Source organism: Syngnathus floridae, chromosome 2 (assembly GCF_059516105.1).
Source record: "Syngnathus floridae isolate MCC-2025c chromosome 2, RoL_Sflo_1.0, whole genome shotgun sequence".
NCBI classification, from domain to species: Eukaryota; Metazoa; Chordata; class Actinopteri; order Syngnathiformes; family Syngnathidae; genus Syngnathus; species Syngnathus floridae.
This window is the reverse complement of record NC_142414.1, coordinates 8,202,214-8,223,172: the sequence shown is the minus strand read 5'-3', so window position 1 is coordinate 8,223,172 and position 20,959 is coordinate 8,202,214. Positions and strand designations below refer to the sequence as shown.

Sequence of the window (20,959 nt, the reverse complement as noted above, 5' to 3'; positions counted from 1 at the left end):
GACAAATACAATTAAGACAATAAATGCAAGCTACTATATTGCAACAGTTATTAAAGACATTTTTTCCCCCAATTCATGTGACCAAGGAGTTGGTTCTATTTTATGTAATGCATTTCTCTGACCTTGCTCTCAGCACAGCACCTCCACCTCGAGTCTCCGTCCTGGGGTTGAAAAGTGAAATGACAATAATTATTTGAAAATGGGTTGAGTTCAGAAAGGTCAGAAAATCACAAATTGCTATATTAAAAAGCCAGCTATGAGAATAAAAGGAAAGTCTGTGACTGAGATTTATATTGGAGACTTTGAGTTGAAACCAACTATAAGGTCAAGTTGTGCATGAGCTACTTGCTAAGCTAGCAAGCTACTAAGTATGCAACTCTACTAAAATAAGGTCAATATAAATATACAAAAATTCAAAATCCACTTCTGACGTGATGACCTATAGCGATATTGAAAAAATGTCAAACAGACAAAATACACCAAGCATGAATTATATGATACTAACATTTCTGAAAAGTCGATTATTGGAAGTTGGCTTCATTTCCCAAATGACTGTAAGGCAATAAAAACTTCATCTCCTCACATGAGCCCAAGTTCTGGAGTTCCTGAATGTTTATTTTACTCCTCATAATTTCCCTTCATGCATAATGACATTACCATCATTCTTTCTTTGTGTCTTTTCTCCATTTGCTGCAATCGAGTAACCCGTCTTGGAACTTGCAATCAGTCACCTTTTTTCAGTTGGCTCATTAGTGCTGATTGGGCGTGAAAGCAAAAAAACACTTCACATCTCCTCCTGGACATCTGGACAGACAAATTCGATTCTTCTTCACTGGTTCAGACTTAGGCTTCATCCTTCACACCACTGAAATTTATTGCAGAAGTTTTGTTGGCGCTTTGGTAGGCATTGTTGTCATGCAATTAAACATGGCTGTGACTTGAGGGATTCTCTCTCTCTCTCTCTCTCTCTCTCTCACAAAAATAACTCAAATTTTGGACATGTGCTGTCACGACTCAGAATACGTCAACATCCACGACAAAGATAATTACAAAGAGTTGGTAAAGTAAAATAATAAATAAATAAATAAATAAATAAATAAATAAATAAATAAATAAATAAATAAAATATGTACTACATACAGTCTGATGACATTTGGATTTTTGTGTCTCAACAGACAGCACCATTTTTTATTATTATTTTTTAAATGGAGTAAACATATTTTTTGTTTCTCAACAAGTGGTCCATGGTCTGTGAAAATAAAATATCTTTTTAAAAAGCTCCTATGACATTTATAAAAATAAGATTCTTTTATTCAAATGTGACCGAGACCTTTATCTACCCAAACATTGGAATAAAGAAAACAAAATTTTGACACAAGTACAATTTTCATGCTCGGAAAATACAGCTCAAGATTCTCATCACGTTTTATTATGAATTATGTTCACGTCTCTCAAGCTTTTGTGCTACCGAGTTAAGTTGCCAGAGAAAATAAATATCCATACGCACAAACATACCAGTCTGTCTCCAAGCTGGTCCACCACCCCCAAAAAGTTTGAGAGCCACTGGAATAACAAATAGATAATTTCTACATTTTTTGGAGTTGCTGTTGTTTAACTTTGCTTTGCGATTTATCTCCTGGATTTGTTGCGCAACAGCGCCGTTAGCCATTGTGCTCACTGGCCTTCTACATGGGGAGGTCATTTATCAAAAGCTGATGCAGCTTTTTTAAATTGGCCAGCAACAAAGAGCTGGCCTACACAAATCTACAAAAGCACAAAACGTCCTCTACAGAACCAAAGGTTCAAATCTGCCTAAGTACTTGTAATCTAGTCTTCCCCGCTGCTCCCTCGGTCAGACCATGCCGTCTGGAGTGCAGCCAAAAAATGTCCATGCGGGGGGCTTTTCTCGGCTTTGAGAATATCTCAGCAAACTGCCACTGGGAGATTCATTCAAAAGCAAAAGGACACTGTGTCCTTATATGTCTTCTTGTCAACAGATATATAATTACCGGTATTAGATTTCTGCCTGACTCATCAATGCTTTGATATTTTTATGCTAAAAAGACCTTGTGGGCTCCTCAAAAGTCAAAGGTGCACCGAGAGGGAGATTGACAAATCCGATGGCAACATCTCGGTGTCGCTCGAAGGACATGCTAGGTCTTTGCCCCGTGTGATCATCAACAGCTTGTTTGGAGGCCCTTTTGTTATTCTGGGGTTGCATTGATTGCTAAAGGCTACTGCAGAGGATTACTTTTGGACTCAATAGTCTAATTTGTCTTAAGTGACAACATGTTCCCAAGAAGAATCTCCAGGGTGCTGCTGGGGTGCATTTAGACTTAGAAATGATTACATGAATCAATTTGTGCTTTTAGACTGAGTGCCCTGGAGGAATCAGAAATCTGTCTAGTATAACAATCAGCATGAAATTGAGAAAAATTAATGTGCTTTATATGTAAAAAAAAATCTATATTTGTTAAATATAAAAACAAATATTTTGTACATTTTTTATTATTTTTTTTTAAATATATATTTTTTATAATATATTTTAAAATGGACTTATTTCATCCTCAAGCAAGCCCTAAATAAGAGATGCAAGTACAGCGCATGCATGCTTCCTTAGTTGACACCTCCACGAGGATAGCTCCACACCATTAATTTTATTGATAGGCTCTTCCACTGATGATGTAAAATAAATGTGTCATATTTATATACTGCACCGTATATCCACAAACAGTATGTACACACTCAGGGCTTTTACAGTAAGGTGCTTGGAGCGTTGACTAAAGATGATGTTGTGGAATCAGTCAACAGTGGCATGATTCCAATTACATCTGCAAAATAATTTCAGTAAATCTTTGGCTCTTCTGCATTTTATCATCAACCAGTAAAGAGTGAAACAAAATCAAAAACAGTAGCTGCTAAACGTTGCCCGAATTTTTTTGAACTGTATCCCAGATTCATACAATTGTCAGTTGTGACTCCTCCTATTTTCCATTTGTCTATTTTTCCACCGTTAATAAGATGAAAATAAATAATAAATGCAACCCGACATTCTTTCAGGATCAAGTCAGACATGCTAGCATGCTCCACCGCTATTCCACCCGATTGCTCTCGACGCACCACATCACACAATCTTACTTGGAAAAGATTTATTTACATAAATATTATAAAACTAGTGTACCATTGGTGTTGTGCTCTTCCCAGGTTTCAGTGGAAGGACCCGGACTGCGCCGGTGGCCTTCAAGTCTCGGGAACGTGCTGATCTGTGAAGACTGAAGACTCCGCATCAGGCCTCTTGCTCTGACCTCATATGCCTCCGCTGATGTTTTTTTGTATCTGCCCAAAACATCTCATCAGTGCTTCAGGAAATCACACACACTCATCGTGGATGAGGACTCACAATCTGAGCAGCAAAGATGACAGCACCACGGAAAGGGACGAGGTGGCCATCGCGGCCGAGCCCATCCAGGGTTGGAGCACCAGACCGAGCGGCATGAACATGCCTGCAGTGAGCAGACGAGATGGCCCAAGCTCCTCGTAAGTCAAGACTGAGAAAAACATATCCCGATCATATACTCGCCTGCAGCAACAGGTATTCCGACGAGGTTGTAGATAACAGCAAAGAAAAAATTAATCCGGATCCTCCTCACGGTCTTCTTGGATAGCTCGATACTGGCCACCACATCCAGGAGGTCGTTCTGCGGAACAAACACGTCAACGCTCGGCACGGTCGGGAAGAAACCGGACGCGAGACGTCACCCACTCTGATGAGAACGATATCGGCCGCTTCGATGGCTACGTCGGTGCCCGTGCCGATGGCGATCCCGACGTCGGCGCGCGCCAGGGCGGGCGAATCGTTAACGCCGTCGCCCACCATGGCCACACGCAAGCCTTGCTCCTGGAGGTCCTGTACTTTGGCCACCTTGTGCGAAGGCAGCACCTCCGCAAACACCTTCTTGATCCCCACCTAGCGCCGGTTGACAGTTGAGCGAGGAGGCGGGGCTTGAACGCTTTTTTTTTTTTGCACCTGTGCGGCGATGGCTTTGGCTGTTCGTCTGTTGTCCCCCGTTATCATGACCACCTGGATGCCCATGCTTTTGAGGGTGTGCACCGCCAAGGCTGACTCCGCCTTCACCGTGTCGGCAACGGCGATCATGGCGCACAGCACGCCTGCATAGAACACCTTGATGACGATAGTTCGTTACCGTGACGATGAGCGCGTTCCTCTTTAGCTCACCGTCTATGGCCACCAAGATAGACGTCTGCCCCTTAGTCTCATGGCTGGACATGGCGGCGTCCACGTCCGCTCCGACATGATGGCCGTTCCTCCTCATCCACTCTCTGTTCCCGATCAGGACAGAGTAACACAAAACCTCACCTGGATCCGAGAAGACTGATTATATCCTGTCGTAAATCAACCGAGCCGTCGGACCTGAAAGACGACACACCTTCATTTGAAATGTCCGCTGGACCGCTTTCATCTGTGGTTGCCCCCGGCAACAGGAACCGCTCTTCACTCTGCGGCGGCAGCAGGTGGTCCACATTGGAAACCCGGCAACTGATCCCGCAGCCGGGTACTGCTTGAAAGTCTTGACAGTAACCCAGAACATCTGCACCCAGCTCCTGCATGCGACAACCACGAGCTCCTTCGTAAAACCTGATCTTGAAAAGTAAGAGAAGGTGCCAAAGCTTACCTCTTTGCAATGCTTGGTGACGGCGATGCCCAGTGGGTGCTCACTGCTGGCTTCTGCCGTCCCCACGATTGCCAAGATCTTCCTCAGAGGCATGCGGGCCATCTCCCATAGCACCAACACACGCGTCACCCGGGGCACGCCGTTAGTGATGGTGCCCGTCTTATCGAACATCACCACATTGATCTGAAGCGAAAGCGACGGTCACGGAAGCTGTTTGGAGTGCGGCGAGCGGACGGTGGGCTTTGCCTTGTGGGCCATCTCCAGGGGTTCGCCTCCTTTGATGAGGATCCCGTTCTGCGCTCCCACGCCGGTGCCCACCATTACCGCTGTGGGGGTGGCCAGCCCCAGGGAACAGGGGCACGCAATGGAAAGAACAGTGATGGATGCCTGGAAGGCAAAACGGATGACGACTTCTGCTTTGGATATGTCGGTGTTGTAAGCCTGTGAAGAACACAGCACGTCAAGATCGGGGGCAAAAAAACTCAAATTGTACAGAGAGTTTTTTTTATTTTGTATTTTTTTAATTAATGTTTTTTATTCTATATATATATAAAAAAAAATAAAAAAAATAAAAAAAACTCTGTACAAGTTGAGAATTTGAGGTTTTTTTATTTTGTATTTTTTTTAATTAACGTTTTTTATTATATATATATATAAATTACAAAAATAAATTTAAAAAAACTCTCTGTGCACACACATATCGGCGGCAAAAGAACTCAAATTGTGCAGAGGGTTTTTTTTATTTAATTTTTTTACTATATATATAAATTTAAAAACAAATTTAAAAAACCTCTGTACACACACCTCTCAGCGGCAAAAGATCTCAAATTGTGCAGAGATTTTTTTTTTTTAATTTAAATTGTTATGGATTTATTTTATTATATATACATATAAATAGATAAAAATTAAATTAAAAAAAACCTCTGCACACAGTTTTTTTTAATTATATACCACAGCGCATGAATATGATGGCCGACACACCTACCGGGAAATTCTCCCTCACAATGTCAAAGTTGACAAAGCCGACGGCAAGCCACGCCACAAGAGTGAGGAGAGACACCAAGATGATAAAGGGAACAAAATATCCGCTGAGTCGGTCAGCAAACTGCTGGATGGGAGCCTGACGGAAGCCAGAGTAAATTAGCGGCACACAACTAACCAACACACTAGAACAAGGTTAGGGTTAGGGTTAGTCTTCAGAAATAAGTTTAATAAGTTAACACTCGTTACCGCCTAACGTTATGACTGATGGACGTCTAAAAATGGTCTAAACATTGACTGACCTTAGATGTTTGGGCTTCTTCCACCAGTTTGACAATTTGTGACAGCGTTGTGTCTGCACCGACGTGGGTGGCCTCCACAAGAAGAGCGCCGTGAGCGTTGATGGAGCCTGCAATCACCGGGCTGCCCACCTTCTTACTTACAGGCATTGGCTCACCTAATGGAGGTGTGAAGAACATGCAATTTTGATCTCATGACAAGGGAACCAATTTATAATCTCTATGAATAAATGACCTGTGATTAAAGACTCATCTGCCATGGAGTTTCCTTCAATCACCTTCCCATCTACGGGGAACTTCCCTCCTGGAGCTACCTTGACGACATCGCCGCGTTGCACCAGCTCCACCAGCACCTGCTCCTCACTGATCGAGTAAAGCGAACGAACGTAACCGAGCTCGTGTTCCATTTTATAAATCCATGAATCAATTAACTTGAATTTATTGATGTCGCACCTGATGATGGAGTGGTCAGGTCCCATGGTGACCACAGTGGCATCGGTGGCTTGGAGGGACATCAACTTGGCTAAAGCTGCTGAGGTTTTGCTCTAATTGTCAAACAATAAATGCGTTGTCATGGGGATGCTCCATGTGACTGGTAAATTATTTATTTGAAATAATTTTGAAACAATAAATAAATATAAAAAATATATATATTATGCTCCATGTGACTGGTAGATTTATTTGAATTAATTTTGAAACAATAAATAAATAAATAAATATTAAAAAAATATTATGCTCCATGTGACTGGTAGATTATTTATTTGAATTAATTTAGAAATAATAAATAAATAAATAAATAAATAAATAAATACAAAAATACATACATTTGTATAAAACCTGTTTGATTCGCTCAAAAGGTTTTACTATAAATAAATAAATAAATAAATAAATATTTAAAAAATTATGCTCCATGTAACTGGTAGATTATTTATTTGAATTAATTTTGACATAAATAAAATAAAATAAATAAATAAATAAATAAATAAATAAATAAATATAAATTTGATTAGCTCAAAAGGTTTTACTATCTGTTGGCAAAATGTCTGCATGTCCGTTTCCTACCTTGGCAAGATGCTCCAGCCATCGGCCCAGCGCAATGAACACAAAGAGCATCGGCGGCGTGTCAAAAAAGGTGACTGGGCTCTGCCCGGCTCGCTCCGCCATGGCCACGACGAGTACCACGCAAGAGTAGACGTAAGCGATGGTGGTGGCCAGCACAATAAGGACGTCCATGTTGGCCGTGCCGTGTTTCAATGAACGATACGCTTGGATGTAGAAGTAGCGGCCTCCGAAGACCTGCATGGAACCAGACCCATAAAATCGCGGCGGTTCGAAAAAGACTTCAAGATGTAGACCAGCAAAGTTTTGCGCACAAATTATTACCACCTCATAAAATCCCCAAGTACCACCATAATGACCAACAATAAAATATAATAGCAGGCCTATGTAGTTATTAAATCAAGCATCTAATCGAAATGTAATCAACTTGAACATTATGCATAGTTTAATATTAACAATGCATATGTATGTGTGTATATATATATATAAAATATTTTTTCAAGAAAAAAAAAATTCAAGTAAAATGTGGTGCAAATTAACTCGTTCACTCCCATTGACTGCTATAGACGTCAAACAGAAATTCTAACTGGTTCCATTGTACCTGGACCGGTGTACACAGCAGGAAGAAGGTCAGATTCAGGACTGAGAGGCCAGGCAGCAGGCTTTGCTCCTCCGGCATGGTGCCTCCATGCTGCTGGTGCTGGCTGTCCATCACCATCATGTAGATCATGAGGCCCATGACGGGCAGGCCGAACAGCAGGCTAAGAAGGAAGGAGGTCTTCCACCTGCAGAAAACTCACGTGTTATTTTGCCCAAAAATGACCTCATTCCGTTTGCGGGGACCAAAAGTTGATGAGATACTTGCTGTCGAATTTCTTCTGTGTGGTCAAGGTTGCTTTTATAGCCCGCCTTCTTCAGAGTGGCCTCAAAGCCGAGATTCTGGAACGAGAAACCACCTTTAAGATATAACCAACAAAATTTCCGAGAAAGAATTCCACCTGAATGATGTTGATGATATCTCGAGCTCCTAGCTCATCCGGGTCAAACTGGATGTTTGCCGTATTTGTTGCCAAGGCTACGGAAACGCTAACGATGCCTTTGGTTGCGCTGAGCTTCGACTCAATATGGTGGGTGCACGACGCACACGTCATTCCCGTTATCTGGAAACGGAGGGGAGGAACGCTAACGAGAAAAGTTCTCTTCTGGTTTGAAATCCACTCACGGTGAGATCCAGTTTCCCGTGCGCGACAGCGTTGTCCTCGATGGTCTTGGCGCCAAAACCCAAGTCCTCTATGAGCTGAGCCACGGCAGGGGCGTCTATCACGTTCAGGTCGTATTTCACTTCGGCTTTTCCGGCCATCAGTGACACCAAAACTGAGATGATCCCTGGAGGTTAAAGGTCATAGGAATGTCTCATGAGCTAATTTCCTTTTTCTAGATGGGAAAACTCACCTCGGTGTTTCAGTAGGTTCCTTTCAATGTTGGCCACACACGAGGCGCAGGTCATTCCCTTCACGCTGATGAAGCACTTTTGCTCTTTGGTGCCCGTCGACTGCTGTGCGGAAGTGGAATGGCATCCGGTGCCGTTGCTTAATTCTGTTTTACAAGACCGGTCCGACAGTTCGGGGAGTTCACGGCTAACGATCGCTTGGTGAGTCTGGGCTGGTTCTGATAAGCGAAATGATGATCATGGTTGAAGGCTTCATCTTCACGTTTAAAAGTTCAACATCAATCATCTTTAATGAATGCCAGATTTAAGTTGGAAAAAGCAATAAAATGGTTTTAAAGCTGTGTTGAACCTCGCTGTCGTTAATTTCACTTTTTTGGGCAAACTGCTGCTGACGTTAATCCGAGAAGAAAGACCCCCACAAGAGCCCTTCACGTTAGACTGGAGAGGGCACATGGCTGCTTGGTTTCCATGGTAGCCGATGCGAGGCGAACATGGCCGTGACATTAAATGCATTCTGTCTTGCTTTGAATGCAGACGTGGTTCATAATAGTCAATCTAGTTTGATGTCTAGCGGGCTGGACCAGTAAATAAGTTCTATAAATATAATATAATATAATATAATATAATACAATATAATATAATATAATATAATATAATATAATATAATATAATATAATATAATATAATAAACCATAATAAACTAATATAATATAATATAATATAATATAATATAATATAATATAATATAATATAATATAATATAATATAATATAATATAATATAAATATATTTTCATTTTATCATTTCCACTATTTGTCTTGTGCACCTACCTCGGAGTGATGCGTCAAAGCCCATTTCCTCGATAGCTAGCCTAAGCTGCTCCGGTCCGGTCAGGCCCGGGTCAAAGGTGATTGTTCCCTTTTCTTCTATGAGTGAGACCTCTATGGAGCGGACCCCCGTCATCTGAGAGATCCTCCCGTCTATGGACTGCACGCAAGAGTTGCAGGTCATTCCTCCTATCCAGACAGTCACGGTTTGGCTTACATCAATCTGCCAGTGGCTGATGGCTGCAGATGGATCATCAGCTAGTAAAGTTGTTCCAAATCCCATCTCCTCAATCTTGTCCCTCAGTTCCTGACGTGTGACGTGAAGCGGTTGGAACGCAACCAACGCCGCGCCCTCTTCGAGCGATACCCGAACGTGAGAAACCCCACGCAGGGCGGCGACGTGCCGCTCGATGGATTCCACGCAGGACTGGCAACGCATGCCGTCCACGCCGATCCACACCCCCGACTCCACGTGGAAGCCCATCCGGCGTAGCTCCTGGGCGATCTCTGCGGCTGTGATCATGGAGCTCGAGTAGTCCACCTTGGTGAGCCGGCTCGGGGAAACCGAACTGACGGCCAGTACGCCGCTCAGCCTGGAGATCCTGCTCTCCACCACGGCGTGGAGCGGGTGATCCGGGGCCAGGCCCAGAAGCTTAAAAGTTTCTGTGGAGGTTCTGAGTGGAGGGGAGAGCTCGCTTTGGCTGCCATACTCATAAGCCAAGTTGTCAAGACCTCGCTGCAAAGATGACACAAGAACGTTAGAGTATCATCCATTCAGACAACTGGAATGTAAATGTTTTCAAATCCAGGTTAGAAACTTTGCCTTTTCCCTCACATATTTGAAGACATCTATTGATTTTTTTTCTAATAATTATTTTTTTTCTAATAATTTCAGGGTTTTTTTTTCCTTTGACTTGATCCTTATTAGAATAGATCTTTATTGTCATTGTCTCACTTGTACAACGAAATTTTAAAAGTGCCAGCTGATCAGTGCATAAAATAAAATAAATAAATAGAATAAAAAGATTATTTTAACTTAACACTAGCACCACTTGAGCGAATGACTTTAAGCCACTTTACCCACATTTCCTGGAACTGCTAATTTGACATCAGTGGTCTAACAGCCCTCCCTTAAAAAAAAAAAAAAAGTGTGCTGACTTAAACCCCCCCCAAAAAAAACCTATTAAACCACAAGACTGGTGAATCACATGATTTATAATGTGACTCTGCTTAAAGTCAGCCAGTGTCACCTCAAATAACTCTAATTGCCTTGGCTTGCTGCTGGGCTCCATTACTGTACGACCTAGTAAATCCCTTAACCCACAAAAAAGATATTTTTATTGGAATGCTGGTACATTTGCACTGAACCATCAAAAGCTACAAAGTGTCTTTTTTTTCCGAGTTGAATGACAAACACTCCTGTTCAAAAGGACTCTTCCTGTCCAAAGTGCATCTCCGACTGGAGTAAACAAAGCCAATTCACATCTGCCATAGATATTTTGGTTTCTTTGCTGCAGCACTGAAGTGTGTGAGAAATCAGTGCACGATTCATTCATTCATTCATTCATTCATTCATTCATTCATTCATTCATTCATTCATTCATTCATTCATATGCATACTTAGAATATAACTTATTGATCACAAAAATACACATTGGTAATAATGTCTTTCACTCGTGTTTCGTGTGCGTAATGTTTAGGGTGTGACGTCACTAAAGGTTTTACATTTTCTTGTGATGTTTTTGTCAACACAACATTGTTTCGCAAACAATAGGACAACTACACAAAGACTAAAAATGACTTTCTATTTGACTTTTTTTTCTTTTCTACTCCATTCCGTAATGCTGATGGAGCGGAAGTGTGCAAAATTATGATCGTTTGTTTGGCAGCGGAGAAGAATGCGTGGATCGGGAGGCCTACCTGCACCTGTTGGTCCGAAGCGTGCACGCGCTCCTTCTCGACCATGCACATTTGGTCGGCGGACTCATCTCTGGATGGACTTTTGGGCGACTTGGTGGCGAACATGTCCCACTTGTTCTGGCGTAGCGGCCCGGTGCCGTGTTTTTATCTGTCAATGAGAAAGGGCAAAAGTCCGTAGTCGTGATAGCGCGAGGAAGCAGGCGAGCGCCGAGCTGCGGCGGTGCTGATAAGAGCGACAATCGGGGTGCAGCGGTCAACATCCTCAAGGGTGACTCCGACATTTTTGCCAAACTGGTTGTTTCCTGTCAAAACAGAGGCGGCGAACAAATATTAATCAATAGGATTAATTTGTTGAATTACAAAATTATTAAATTATTAAAATCATCGGGCTCCGACTGTTTAAGCTTTTATTTTGAAAGTGGTCGTCGCAGCGCGTTACCGGTGATCTTACCGACTGCAGTAGAGCTAAGAGATACTTATGGGTGAAAAAAACCAACCTGAAAACTAAAAATAAATAAAGTACTTATTCATCTCATCTTCAGTAAACTAACATCTCCTAATCTGATGTGATTCTATTACTTTTTAATGGTGAATATTTACTGGAGAATCTGTTTTCGAAGGAATCAAAACTACCGACTTCAGAAAAATAAACTTGTTCTGATGCGTTACCTGATAAATCTAATTGCTGCAATGAGCCATTTTCAACGAGTCCCATCACTGCTAAACCAATTCAACCGAATTAAGCAAGTTGTATATAAAAATAATTTTATTCAAGTCCAAATACAGTACACTCAAATCCAACAACTCTAAAGAGTAAAATCATTTCTCATTTTCTTACAGGTTACCTACATAAATGAAAAGTTTTTTACCGGAATACGTTTGACGCCTCCTAATGATTCCGGAAATGACCGAGGAACCATTTGGACACGTGGACTGCGCAAAGTGTCCTAAGTTTAAATGTACTCTATTTGAACATGATGTCAACAAAACAGGAAAATTTAAAACATCACATAGAAATGGAAGAAAATGTTTACAGTTGATATAAGAAAGGCAAAGAACAACTAAAAAGGAGCCCGTTGAATTGGCCGGGAAGAGTTCAGCGTTGTCGGTCCCAGCGCCAGATGGAGGCGTCGTCGCACACGGCGATCAAAATGCTGCTGTCGCGGCTGAAGCTGGTTTGACGGATGGCCGACGTGCATTTGGGGAGCGTGAGTGTGGTGGACCTGGAAAGCAGAAAAATATTGAATATTTAAAATGCAAAATTGCCTTTTTATTTTTATTTCTTAATTAGTCCATTCAACTCACTTGGCTTTGTGTGGATCCTCCACTTCCAAGTCCCAAACGTAGAGCTTACCCACCTGATTTCCTAAGGCCAACATCTGACAACCACAAGGTCATAAATGAATAGCGCAAAAAAACCCACAAAATAGCTTTGACTTAGCTTAATGCTAACAAACAATGCAAAAGGCCATAGACAGGCTAATGAATAGTAGCAATGTCAACCGGTGGAGCAAAACAGGTAGACTAATTCACTCACAGGCATGAATTCTTTATCCTCTGTAAAAATAAAAACATAAAAGTGCTTCACCTTCTGCCAGAAGTCCATCGAGAAGCGCATATACCAGATGTCACACTGGCTGTAATCGAAGCGTCCGAGAATGGTGACGTTTGATTCGTTGGGTTTGATGCGATCGATGTCATCCTCCATTTTTCCAGGTTTCCAGCACACGATGGCATTTTCGCACGACTAGAAGACACGAGATTGGGTGAGCACGACGCGACTCATCCGCGTGGATGAGATTTGTACCTTTGAAAGAATGAGGTCCCCGAGCCACCGCACGCAGTCCACGTAGTTTCTGTGGATGTCTCGTGTGGAGAAGTCAGGGAAGTGGATTTTCTGTGACACAAAAGGCCTAAAAAGAAAAAAAAATAACAGTAAAAAAAAAAATAAAAAATAGCATGCAATGTTTTATTTTTCTTCTTCTGGCGTTACCTGTTGGTCTTTGAAGGGTTGTATTCATAGGATCCACGGATGGCCTTCTGCATTCTCTCCGAGTTAATTCGCCAAAGTTTGAGGGAGTGGTCCATCCCGCATGACATTATTTTTTCACCCAGAAGATCAAAATCCTGCAGCGGGATTAAAAAAAAAAAAAAAAAAGATGAGCTTATGGTTATTATCGTGTGCCACCATGAAACGTACAGCACTCAGGACTTCATCTCGGTGACCTTCCACTCCTCCAAATATGGCCACTAACGTGTCTGTTTGGATATTCCACAGACGAAGGGCGTGGTCTGCAGACACACATAAAAGAAATTGAAGTTTTACATTCGTACAACACTTTGTTCATAAAACCGTACCTTTGCTGACCGACAAGAGAAGATTTGGGTCCCTCGGGTGAAATTTCAGCTCGTTAATTGCGTTCCCGTGACCGACGTAGTGCTGAGCGAAACAACACAAATATTTACCAACTTGTACCTTTTCCAGCTAAAAGAAAACCAACCTTGATGCACTGCATCGTGATGTGGTTGATAATACGGATGATTCCCCGCGAGCCGGCAACAGCCAGCAGGGGGTGACTGGTGTTGGTGTCGTAGGTCCAGGCGCACGTGTAGAAGTTCTCATCTGCCTTTGCATGACTTCAGTCAAGAAAATCTGAACTGGTGAGGCGGCGATACATAACGGAAAAAGCAAATTGATGCCCGACACGATGGCGAAGGATACGTCGGCGTCAACGTACGACTGCAGGAGTCGGATTTCTCCTTGAGAGTGACATTCATAAAGAGTGACCTGGAGAAGAGACGGCATTAGTTAAGCAAAGTCTAGTAACCAGGTACAGTGAACCCCCTGCACATTCATGGCTTGGAATTAGCAAATACACTTTTTGCGTTTTACTGGTTCTATTGGTCAGTTCAAATCAGATGATGAAAAGTCCAGTTCAGTGTTCAAGATTCTCGATTAGCATGGGTGAAGGGATTCACTGTACTGTTTATCGGTCATCTTTTCAAACGAGAACCGCTCGGTCACCCTGTTGCTTCCGACTGTGGCGAACACCAATGGGTCTCCCTCCTTACTGTGCCAGTTGAACTGGACTCCAAAGAGAGGCTGGCCATGGTCTTCCTGCAAGAATTATTCAAGTTAAATTGACTCAACTGCATATAGGCATCCAAAATCGGCAAATAAATTTGAGGGTATGATCTCACCCGCAAGCTGTTGACGCACTTAAAAGAGTATCTGCACTTTTTGGATTTCCATTTGCCTTTGCCCCAGCTCTTCCTACCTGGGGCATTGGAGGTGTTGGTGGGCGTGTCAGGGCGTTCTGCATTGGTGCCACTTTCAACACTGACAGCATCATCCTAAAAAATAAAATAGTATTCAACATAAAGTACTTGAACTAAAACGGGCAGATATGACCTGGGATAAAACAGCACTGGAAATACCCAATGACAACTGACGTTACATTCAAATCAGTCAAGTTTAATTATTTATAGATCTAATAACAGGGTGTTTGTTAGCTTTTCTTCCAAGCACTGACTCCTGTATTAACTTATGCTAAGTGCTACTGCTACCATCGATGTAAATTTGATTAACAATAGAACCAGAACAGATGTCAGAAAAAGTCTCTCAAGGTCAACACGCACGCAAGCCGTTTTGTTTTTTGATATATTTCTGTGAGACAAAATAAGTAAACTCAGTGAAACTTCCAGTTAATTTGCTGTTTATTACTTGAGAAAGGAAGGAGTCAAGCTAGTAGGTTTTTATGCTCGGCTACTTTAGCACAAGGGTGCTAACTTGGCTTACTGCTAACACGATTAAAAGTCACACCTGTGGAGAATCGGAATAACAGTTGAACACTTACGTTCTCATCCCCTGACAAATCTGGGTTGCTGTTCTCATCACTGCTTAGCTTGTGTTTCTTGAGCGGCACTTCTTTTCCCGCTTGAGACGGGGACTCAGACATGTTCTTATTTTCCCTCATGTTGCTGCAACTCCGCCTTTTCCGTTCGGCGGACTCGGTCGCCGCAAGGGCTGCTGGGAGTTGTAGTTTGATTGCAACTTGGCAAATGACCACTCGAAAAAAAAAAACATTTCATATAATAAATTGAATTTAACACATCATGCATATAAAATATTGCGTGCAAATTATTTAGCAAAAGACAACTCTCCTTTATATGTATATACATATGAAATATTTATTTTAAAAAAAGAAATGAAAAAGATTTAGCAATTGTGTCCGTGATATAAAGTTTACAGTATCATCTCTTCATCATCAAAACAGGCTTGTCTCATCTCCTCTTCATCATCATCATCTTCAGCATCATCACCCTGGCTGTTGTTCTCCTCCTCCTGCCCCAATGGCCTCTTGATGCCACTTTGCTTGGACAGGGCAACAGCATAGCGAATATTGTACATGTTGAAGTCACACCTGAATAGAACAATTAAAGACGAATCAGAATTAGTTTCCAAGTTTAAAATCAATTTTTATAATTAATACTTATAGTTCGTCTTTGGGAGCAGAACGGACTGTAAAAATTGAATTGCATTTTCAGAGCAAATTTTTCGCCAAAATTAAAATATATATTTAGCAAGAAAGCTGAAGTGAACACATTTGATTAGCTTTAGAAAAAAAAACGAGCGATCTGGTCGACAAATGATAATAATGCAACGTACAGTTTGGTCAGGTTGTCCCGGTGTGTCTGGATGGTTTTCTGCAAAGCTTGCAGTGTGGGCAATAGGGCTCCTGACCTGCACACCAAACATGACCGTGAGCTCAACTCGACGTACGTTCAACTTGAGCGTGAACGGCATCAAACCTGTTCTTGAGTTTTTGCCCATGTAGCATGAGCAGGTTCTGAGCCCAAGTCATGTAGAACTGCAAATGGCCCGACTTCTCCAAGCACGTTGCCACAAAATCCAGCAACTTCTCCACATAAACGTCAGGGAGTGTGCCACAAACAACCGAAACTGGAAAAGAAAACATTGCAAATGTTCTTTATCACATTGCAGATGGAACTCGACACCATCACAACCGTTCGCTCACTCTGCTGGTGCGGCACGGTCTCCAGCACTTCCTGTTTGAGTGCCTTCTCATTGAGTCGGAATGCCAGAACGATGGCGGCCGCCCACTCCTGATGCCGTAGCTGATTGCGAACGCTGGCCGGCGTTACGTCCAGGTCAAGGTCATAGGGGTCAAAGACCAAAGTTGCGTCCAGGGAGTAGATGAGCAGGCCCTCGGTGGTTGTGGCTGCCCAGCTGCGCCCTGAGAACCAAAGTCAGGACAAATGTCAAAGCCTCGATTTGTTTTGATTCCCTTCAGGCACCACAAATGGATTCTTCTATCACCTACCCGTTGGAGAGAAGTGCAATGAACTGACTCGGATCTCTGGCTTGAAATGTCGGGAGCTCATATCACCTTGATGGGGGGCAGACACAATTTCCTCTCAACAATGTGTCCTGATAAGTGACATAATCAAAGGTGAGCTCTTACCTTTCCTCACTCCAGGGAGACTAATGTTGACCCCATCTTTGTCGCCGTCTCCCTCGTCCACCAGAGCCAGGCTGCCGAACTCCGTCATCTTACGTCGGTCCAGGAACTCCTGAAAGCAGAACCCGCCCCTCCGTCAAACACCGGCGTTGCCATTCCGGCAAATGTTTGCTGTCAGACCTCCATGGCGTCAAAGGACAAGTTGCAGGAGATCTCAAACTTCCTCAAGAGCATCTGTGCGTTGACGTTGTAGATGCAGACAAACTTGGACTGGCCGCCGCAAAGGATGGACTCGCCGTCAGCAGAGTAACATAGTGATGTGAAGCACCTGGAAGCAGCGTGAGTGAAATTTGAGAATCCGGCGGGGCGAATGAAGACGGGATGCGGTGGAGCCACTCACTTGGTCTTGGACAAATGCTTGGCGGTGACTTTATCGGTGTCTTTGCGGCCCGTCTCCAGGTCGTGACGTCCCGCCACAGAGCCGACCTGCGTCGCCGTGTCGGGGTTCCAGAAGGAGATTTCTCCATTCAGCGTGGACACTGCCAACTCATGGCCATCGGGGCGGTAAGTCACCGACAAAGCTAAGTGACAAAACAAAAAAAACAAGGATGTAAATAATAAAGATCCAAGTTGGTCACTTTCATTTTTCATTTTCAAGTTTCATTTAGATCATATATTTATTTTTGGACAAAGGTGGGGAGTTCATGTTATTTTAATTTTGGAAAGAGCCTACTTCATTTAATGGCTTGCCACTCACCGAAAGGTGCAATTTCGATTTTTTTAAAAATGGAATCACTCTCTGCCAACTGTTGAAAAGAATTGGATTTTAATTGAAGCAGAGGCTCCCTCTGCCGGCTGTTAGAAAGACTGCACTATTAGAAACCAAGTGGAGAAAAATGGTGGTACTGGGAATACATGTTAAAAAAAAAATAATAATTTCCAATATGACTTTTGTAACAAACTAAATTCGAATCTGCAACGTGACAAGACGTTAAATTTTAAAATGAGCTGCCCGGTTGTCTCAAAAATGGCCACCGCCAATTTCAAGGTGTGGTCAAATCAAACAAAAGTGAGTGTTACATGAATGCTAACGGTTTACCATCAGTGGTGAGGTGAAGCGTCTCCTTCACTTGCCAGCTGTTCATCATGTCCCACAATCGGACGGTCCGATCCCAGGAGGCACTGGCGAGGATGGACTGAACCGGACTGAAGGACAAGCAGCTAACGGGACCCTCGTGGCCACCTAAAATCTGTCCAACCACAGCAGTTAAATATCATTTAATATTTCCATGCTGTTAGGAGAGACTGAAAGTAAGGACACGCACCTCCAGGAGTCTTCCGGTCTGCATGGACCACAGGAAAATCTCAAAGGAATCCTGAGCCCCAGCGCTCACCAGCTCCCCACTGCTATCAACCGCAAGGGAAGAGAACTGCGCCGGGCGAGGCGACGTGAACGTACGGAAGTTTCGGTACCTGAAGCGAAACAAATGCGAGTCGAGCGTACGGCTCAGACCTCAGGTTTCGTTTGCGGTGTCTGACGCCGGACTACCTGTGAAGGTCAAAGGCTCTGACGGTCCCGTCCAGAGAGGCGCTCACCACGACGAAACCACTGGAGGTGAAGGCCACCTTAGAGACGCTGCTGGTGTGCTCCGTGAAGGTGACGAAGCAGAGGCAGTTGTTGGTGTTCCAAACTTTGACCTAGGGGAAAATAAAGAAACCACCATGAAAGAACGTTGCTGATGAGCTAGGTCGTAGGACTTTTGCCCTCACTTTGCCATCATCTCCTCCAGTGACGACGTATTGTCCGTCTGGCGAGTAAGCCAGCGACGCCATGTTGTTAAAGTGACCCTGCTGTTTGAAGACGTACGATTCGCTTTGCCACTCCCACACCAGAAGCTGACCCATCCCTGGAACGACAAGCGTGCTTAAACGCCAGCTAATCGTCACGCCGTGCAAGATGGACTCCTTTCTCACCCGAGCAGCCAAAGGCAATCCAGTCGCCGGAGGAGTTCAGAGCCACCGAAGCAATTCTCTGGTTTGATATACTAAAAGTAGAAAGGCCATCGATGAGTTTAAAATATCCATTGGCAGATGTTCATGAAGCATCTCCTGTCTCTGACCTGAGGGAGTGGATGAGGTTAACCTCGGGAAGTTCATGCAGGTGGAAGATTCCCGAGGCGAAACCCGTGACCAGGATGTGCGTGGCTTTATGGTAGGCGGCTGCCGTTAGCTTTGTAAAGTCATTCTCTTTGTTGAAAAAGTGCCTAGGAGGGAAGAGGTCGAGACATTTAGGAAACTCAGGCGACGTGACAGGTCAGCAAATTTGAAAATCTGCCTTACTTGCCCATATGCTCGAATCGGACCCTCTTGGTTTTCTCGTTACTTTTAGACATTTCAGCTTTTCCTCTGATGACTTCTCCCTCTCTCTCTTCCTCCTCGTCGTCATCCTCCTCCTCCTCGTCTTGCCCCTGTCTCGGCATCTTAGGTTTTTCGGGTTTGTTCTTCAAAACGAGGGCGTCCAGCTCGGTGTCGCTCTCCCAGATACACAGAACCCCGTCCTGGCTCACTGTGTACAGCTGCGGACCAGTGTTATTGCGCAATATTATCACCAGCTTTCGATTTATTGGGCAAAAAAAATAAAAGCAACTCAAAGACTCACATCCAGACTGTCTTTCTCAAAGAAACATCCCACAATGACGTCTTTGTGTCCGCCCATCGAGCAATAAATGAGGTTTGTCCAACGCTCTGCACCAAACACCCACGTGGACATGTCCTTACTGCCCACCACAAAACACCTGACAAAAAAAAAAATACATACGCTTTAGCAAAACAAGCCCGGTGTGCTTTCGAGTTTCTCACTTACTTGGAGTCGTCCGTCCAGTCGATGCAAGTTGTTTCATCATAGGGACCGTAGTAACTTTTGTCTAACACAAAGGCGTTAAATTCCTGCTGCTTGCCAGGAGCATGGTACATCAATGCCACATTCTCCTTAGTGACAACAAACTTCCTGTTACACACCAAAAAATAAAAGTCAGTATTAAAAGGTTAAAGTGGTCGTACATTCATTAAACATATTTACCTGCCGTCAGGTGAGAAGGAGACGCTATTGACAGGTTTGTGAAAATGGAAATGATGAAGAACAGCACGTGTGATGAGACTAACCAGCAATGCTGCACCATCTGAGGAAAAATACAGATTCTTTTTAGTTTTAAGTATCACACGTTTTGTTTTTTGGGGGAAAATATTTTGCTCTGACCTTCATCCACCACAATTGCCAAGTTCCCTTTCGGCGAGATTCCCACGCATGTGATGTTCTTATCAGTGGCGACTGGTAAAGTCTCAGATGTATTGCTGAAGCACAGACGTGTTAATTCCCGTTTTAATATTTTATAAATGACATTCTTGACAATACTTACTTTTTGAGGTCAAAGATGGAGATTCTGTTTCCAACTGGACTGATTACAGCGTTGCCATCCTTGGAGAAACTCAGATTCCCTTGACGGTAGACAGCTCCAAGCAGATTCGAAAACTTGATGAAAAATGAATTTTGTTTACACACTCAAAATGTTCAAGCAAATGCATGTTTTATTGGGCACAGAGTGAGAAGGTTTTGATTTTATTGGGTACCGAATTATGCTAACAGCACCGTACGTGAACACATTTGATTAAACTTCTATTTATTGCCAAGCAAAAGCACATCACTGACCTTATAAGCGAACTTCATTCTGCTCGCGATTCCGTAAACGGACTATAATGTAAAATCACTATAATTCCGTATAAATCTTACGAAATCGTTGAATGATAGCACACATGTTCATCCAGCGCCGCTCACACGTGTTTACGTTATGTTGACACTTAGCGCTTCCGGTCTGGAGTTGAGTCAAAGTATTGAGCGTGCGCCATCTGGCGGCAAGGTGGACTAACACTCAATCAAACTAAAATTGCGTCAAAATAATCAAACGCCTTATTGAAAGTGTCGCCATTTAGATATACGTCAGCACAATAACATGTTTCTAAGAATTCCATTCATTTATTTTATTCTTTTTAAACTCGATGTCCATATTTTGGGGCATGTGCACGAGTTTATGTCCGTATATGTGTGCATTTTTATCCTACGTGAGAAGTTGGATGTATCTACACATTATAATGTCAATTTATGCTAAAATCCTTCAAAAATTTAATACAGATTTGTAAAACATTACAATCAGCTTGCTAGTCAGTAAAAGTCCGTACCCAGCATAGCAAG

The 20,959-nt window shown here is 43.0% G+C and overlaps 3 protein-coding genes and 1 long non-coding RNA gene across 4 annotated transcripts in view; all 4 read right to left on the bottom strand.

Moving 5' to 3' along the window:
• Positions 1–671, bottom strand: part of LOC148401536 (uncharacterized) — a 33,557-nt gene extending 32,886 nt beyond the window's left edge. Inside the window, exons 1-2 of the long non-coding RNA XR_015857303.1 lie at positions 506–671; positions 123–161 (exon numbers count right to left, since the gene is read on the bottom strand). This is a non-coding gene — a long non-coding RNA (uncharacterized LOC148401536). The remainder of the gene's footprint in view (positions 1–122; positions 162–505) is intronic.
• Positions 672–3,134: 2,463 nt separating this feature from the next.
• On the bottom strand, positions 3,135–11,469 carry atp7b (ATPase copper transporting beta). The gene is made up of 21 exons (XM_088369925.1): positions 11,231–11,469; positions 9,314–10,046; positions 8,486–8,701; positions 8,256–8,419; positions 8,032–8,193; positions 7,899–7,972; positions 7,635–7,818; positions 7,037–7,270; positions 6,428–6,519; positions 6,210–6,337; positions 5,978–6,132; positions 5,680–5,814; positions 4,941–5,135; positions 4,695–4,877; positions 4,449–4,623; positions 4,238–4,378; positions 4,028–4,170; positions 3,764–3,967; positions 3,581–3,698; positions 3,401–3,503; positions 3,135–3,336 (listed from the first exon to the last, which is right to left on the bottom strand). The coding sequence occupies exons 1-21, from the start codon at positions 11,333–11,335 to the stop codon at positions 3,165–3,167; spliced, it is 3,816 nt and encodes a 1,271-aa protein (XP_088226051.1). The 5' UTR covers positions 11,336–11,469; the 3' UTR covers positions 3,135–3,164.
• A 509-nt stretch (positions 11,470–11,978) lies between these two features.
• eed (embryonic ectoderm development) lies at positions 11,979–15,249 on the bottom strand. The gene is made up of 12 exons (XM_088369927.1): positions 15,088–15,249; positions 14,432–14,584; positions 14,256–14,348; positions 13,953–14,018; positions 13,732–13,857; positions 13,589–13,670; positions 13,431–13,522; positions 13,224–13,357; positions 13,038–13,143; positions 12,819–12,977; positions 12,536–12,609; positions 11,979–12,453 (listed from the first exon to the last, which is right to left on the bottom strand). Exons 1-12 carry the CDS (start codon positions 15,205–15,207, stop codon positions 12,327–12,329), a joined length of 1,332 nt encoding a protein of 443 aa, XP_088226053.1. The 5' UTR covers positions 15,208–15,249; the 3' UTR covers positions 11,979–12,326.
• Positions 15,250–15,407: 158 nt separating this feature from the next.
• On the bottom strand, positions 15,408–20,652 carry pwp2h (PWP2 small subunit processome component). Its single transcript, XM_088369926.1, has 21 exons — positions 20,420–20,652; positions 20,130–20,242; positions 19,970–20,064; positions 19,793–19,892; positions 19,577–19,720; positions 19,373–19,508; positions 19,054–19,289; positions 18,834–18,977; positions 18,688–18,758; positions 18,484–18,620; positions 18,263–18,411; positions 18,039–18,186; positions 17,813–17,963; positions 17,114–17,294; positions 16,894–17,041; positions 16,717–16,825; positions 16,576–16,641; positions 16,270–16,488; positions 16,043–16,193; positions 15,900–15,974; positions 15,408–15,654 (listed from the first exon to the last, which is right to left on the bottom strand). The coding sequence occupies exons 1-21, from the start codon at positions 20,435–20,437 to the stop codon at positions 15,477–15,479; spliced, it is 2,769 nt and encodes a 922-aa protein (XP_088226052.1). The 5' UTR covers positions 20,438–20,652; the 3' UTR covers positions 15,408–15,476.
• Between the last annotated feature and the right edge of the window lie 307 nt (positions 20,653–20,959).

Excerpts from the sequence above, each read along its gene's own strand:
- atp7b (XM_088369925.1), bottom strand. The coding sequence starts at position 11,335 with ATGTTCGCCACCAAGTCGCCCAAAAGTCCATCCAGAGATGAGTCCGCC. Across the intron at positions 7,271-7,634 it reads TGCTGTGTACACCGGTCCAG|GTCTTCGGAGGCCGCTACTT; the intron begins GTACAATGGAAC and ends GGTTCCATGCAG. Across the intron at positions 4,379-4,448 it reads AGCGGACATTTCAAATGAAG|GTGAGGTTTTGTGTTACTCT; the intron begins GTGTGTCGTCTT and ends TCTCGGATCCAG.
- eed (XM_088369927.1), bottom strand. The coding sequence starts at position 15,207 with ATGAGGGAAAATAAGAACATGTCTGAGTCCCCGTCTCAAGCGGGAAAA. Across the intron at positions 13,671-13,731 it reads TCACGATGCAGTGCATCAAG|CACTACGTCGGTCACGGGAA; the intron begins GTTGGTTTTCTT and ends TGTTTCGCTCAG. Across the intron at positions 13,144-13,223 it reads AACCCTTCAAAGACCAACAG|GCCTTTTGTGTCACAGAAAA; the intron begins GTAACGCCAGAA and ends TTTTCTTTTTAG.
- pwp2h (XM_088369926.1), bottom strand. Across the intron at positions 19,893-19,969 it reads GGCAATTGTGGTGGATGAAG|ATGGTGCAGCATTGCTGGTT; the intron begins GTCAGAGCAAAA and ends ATTTTTCCTCAG. Across the intron at positions 16,642-16,716 it reads TCTCCCTGGAGTGAGGAAAG|GTGATATGAGCTCCCGACAT; the intron begins GTAAGAGCTCAC and ends CCCCCCATCAAG.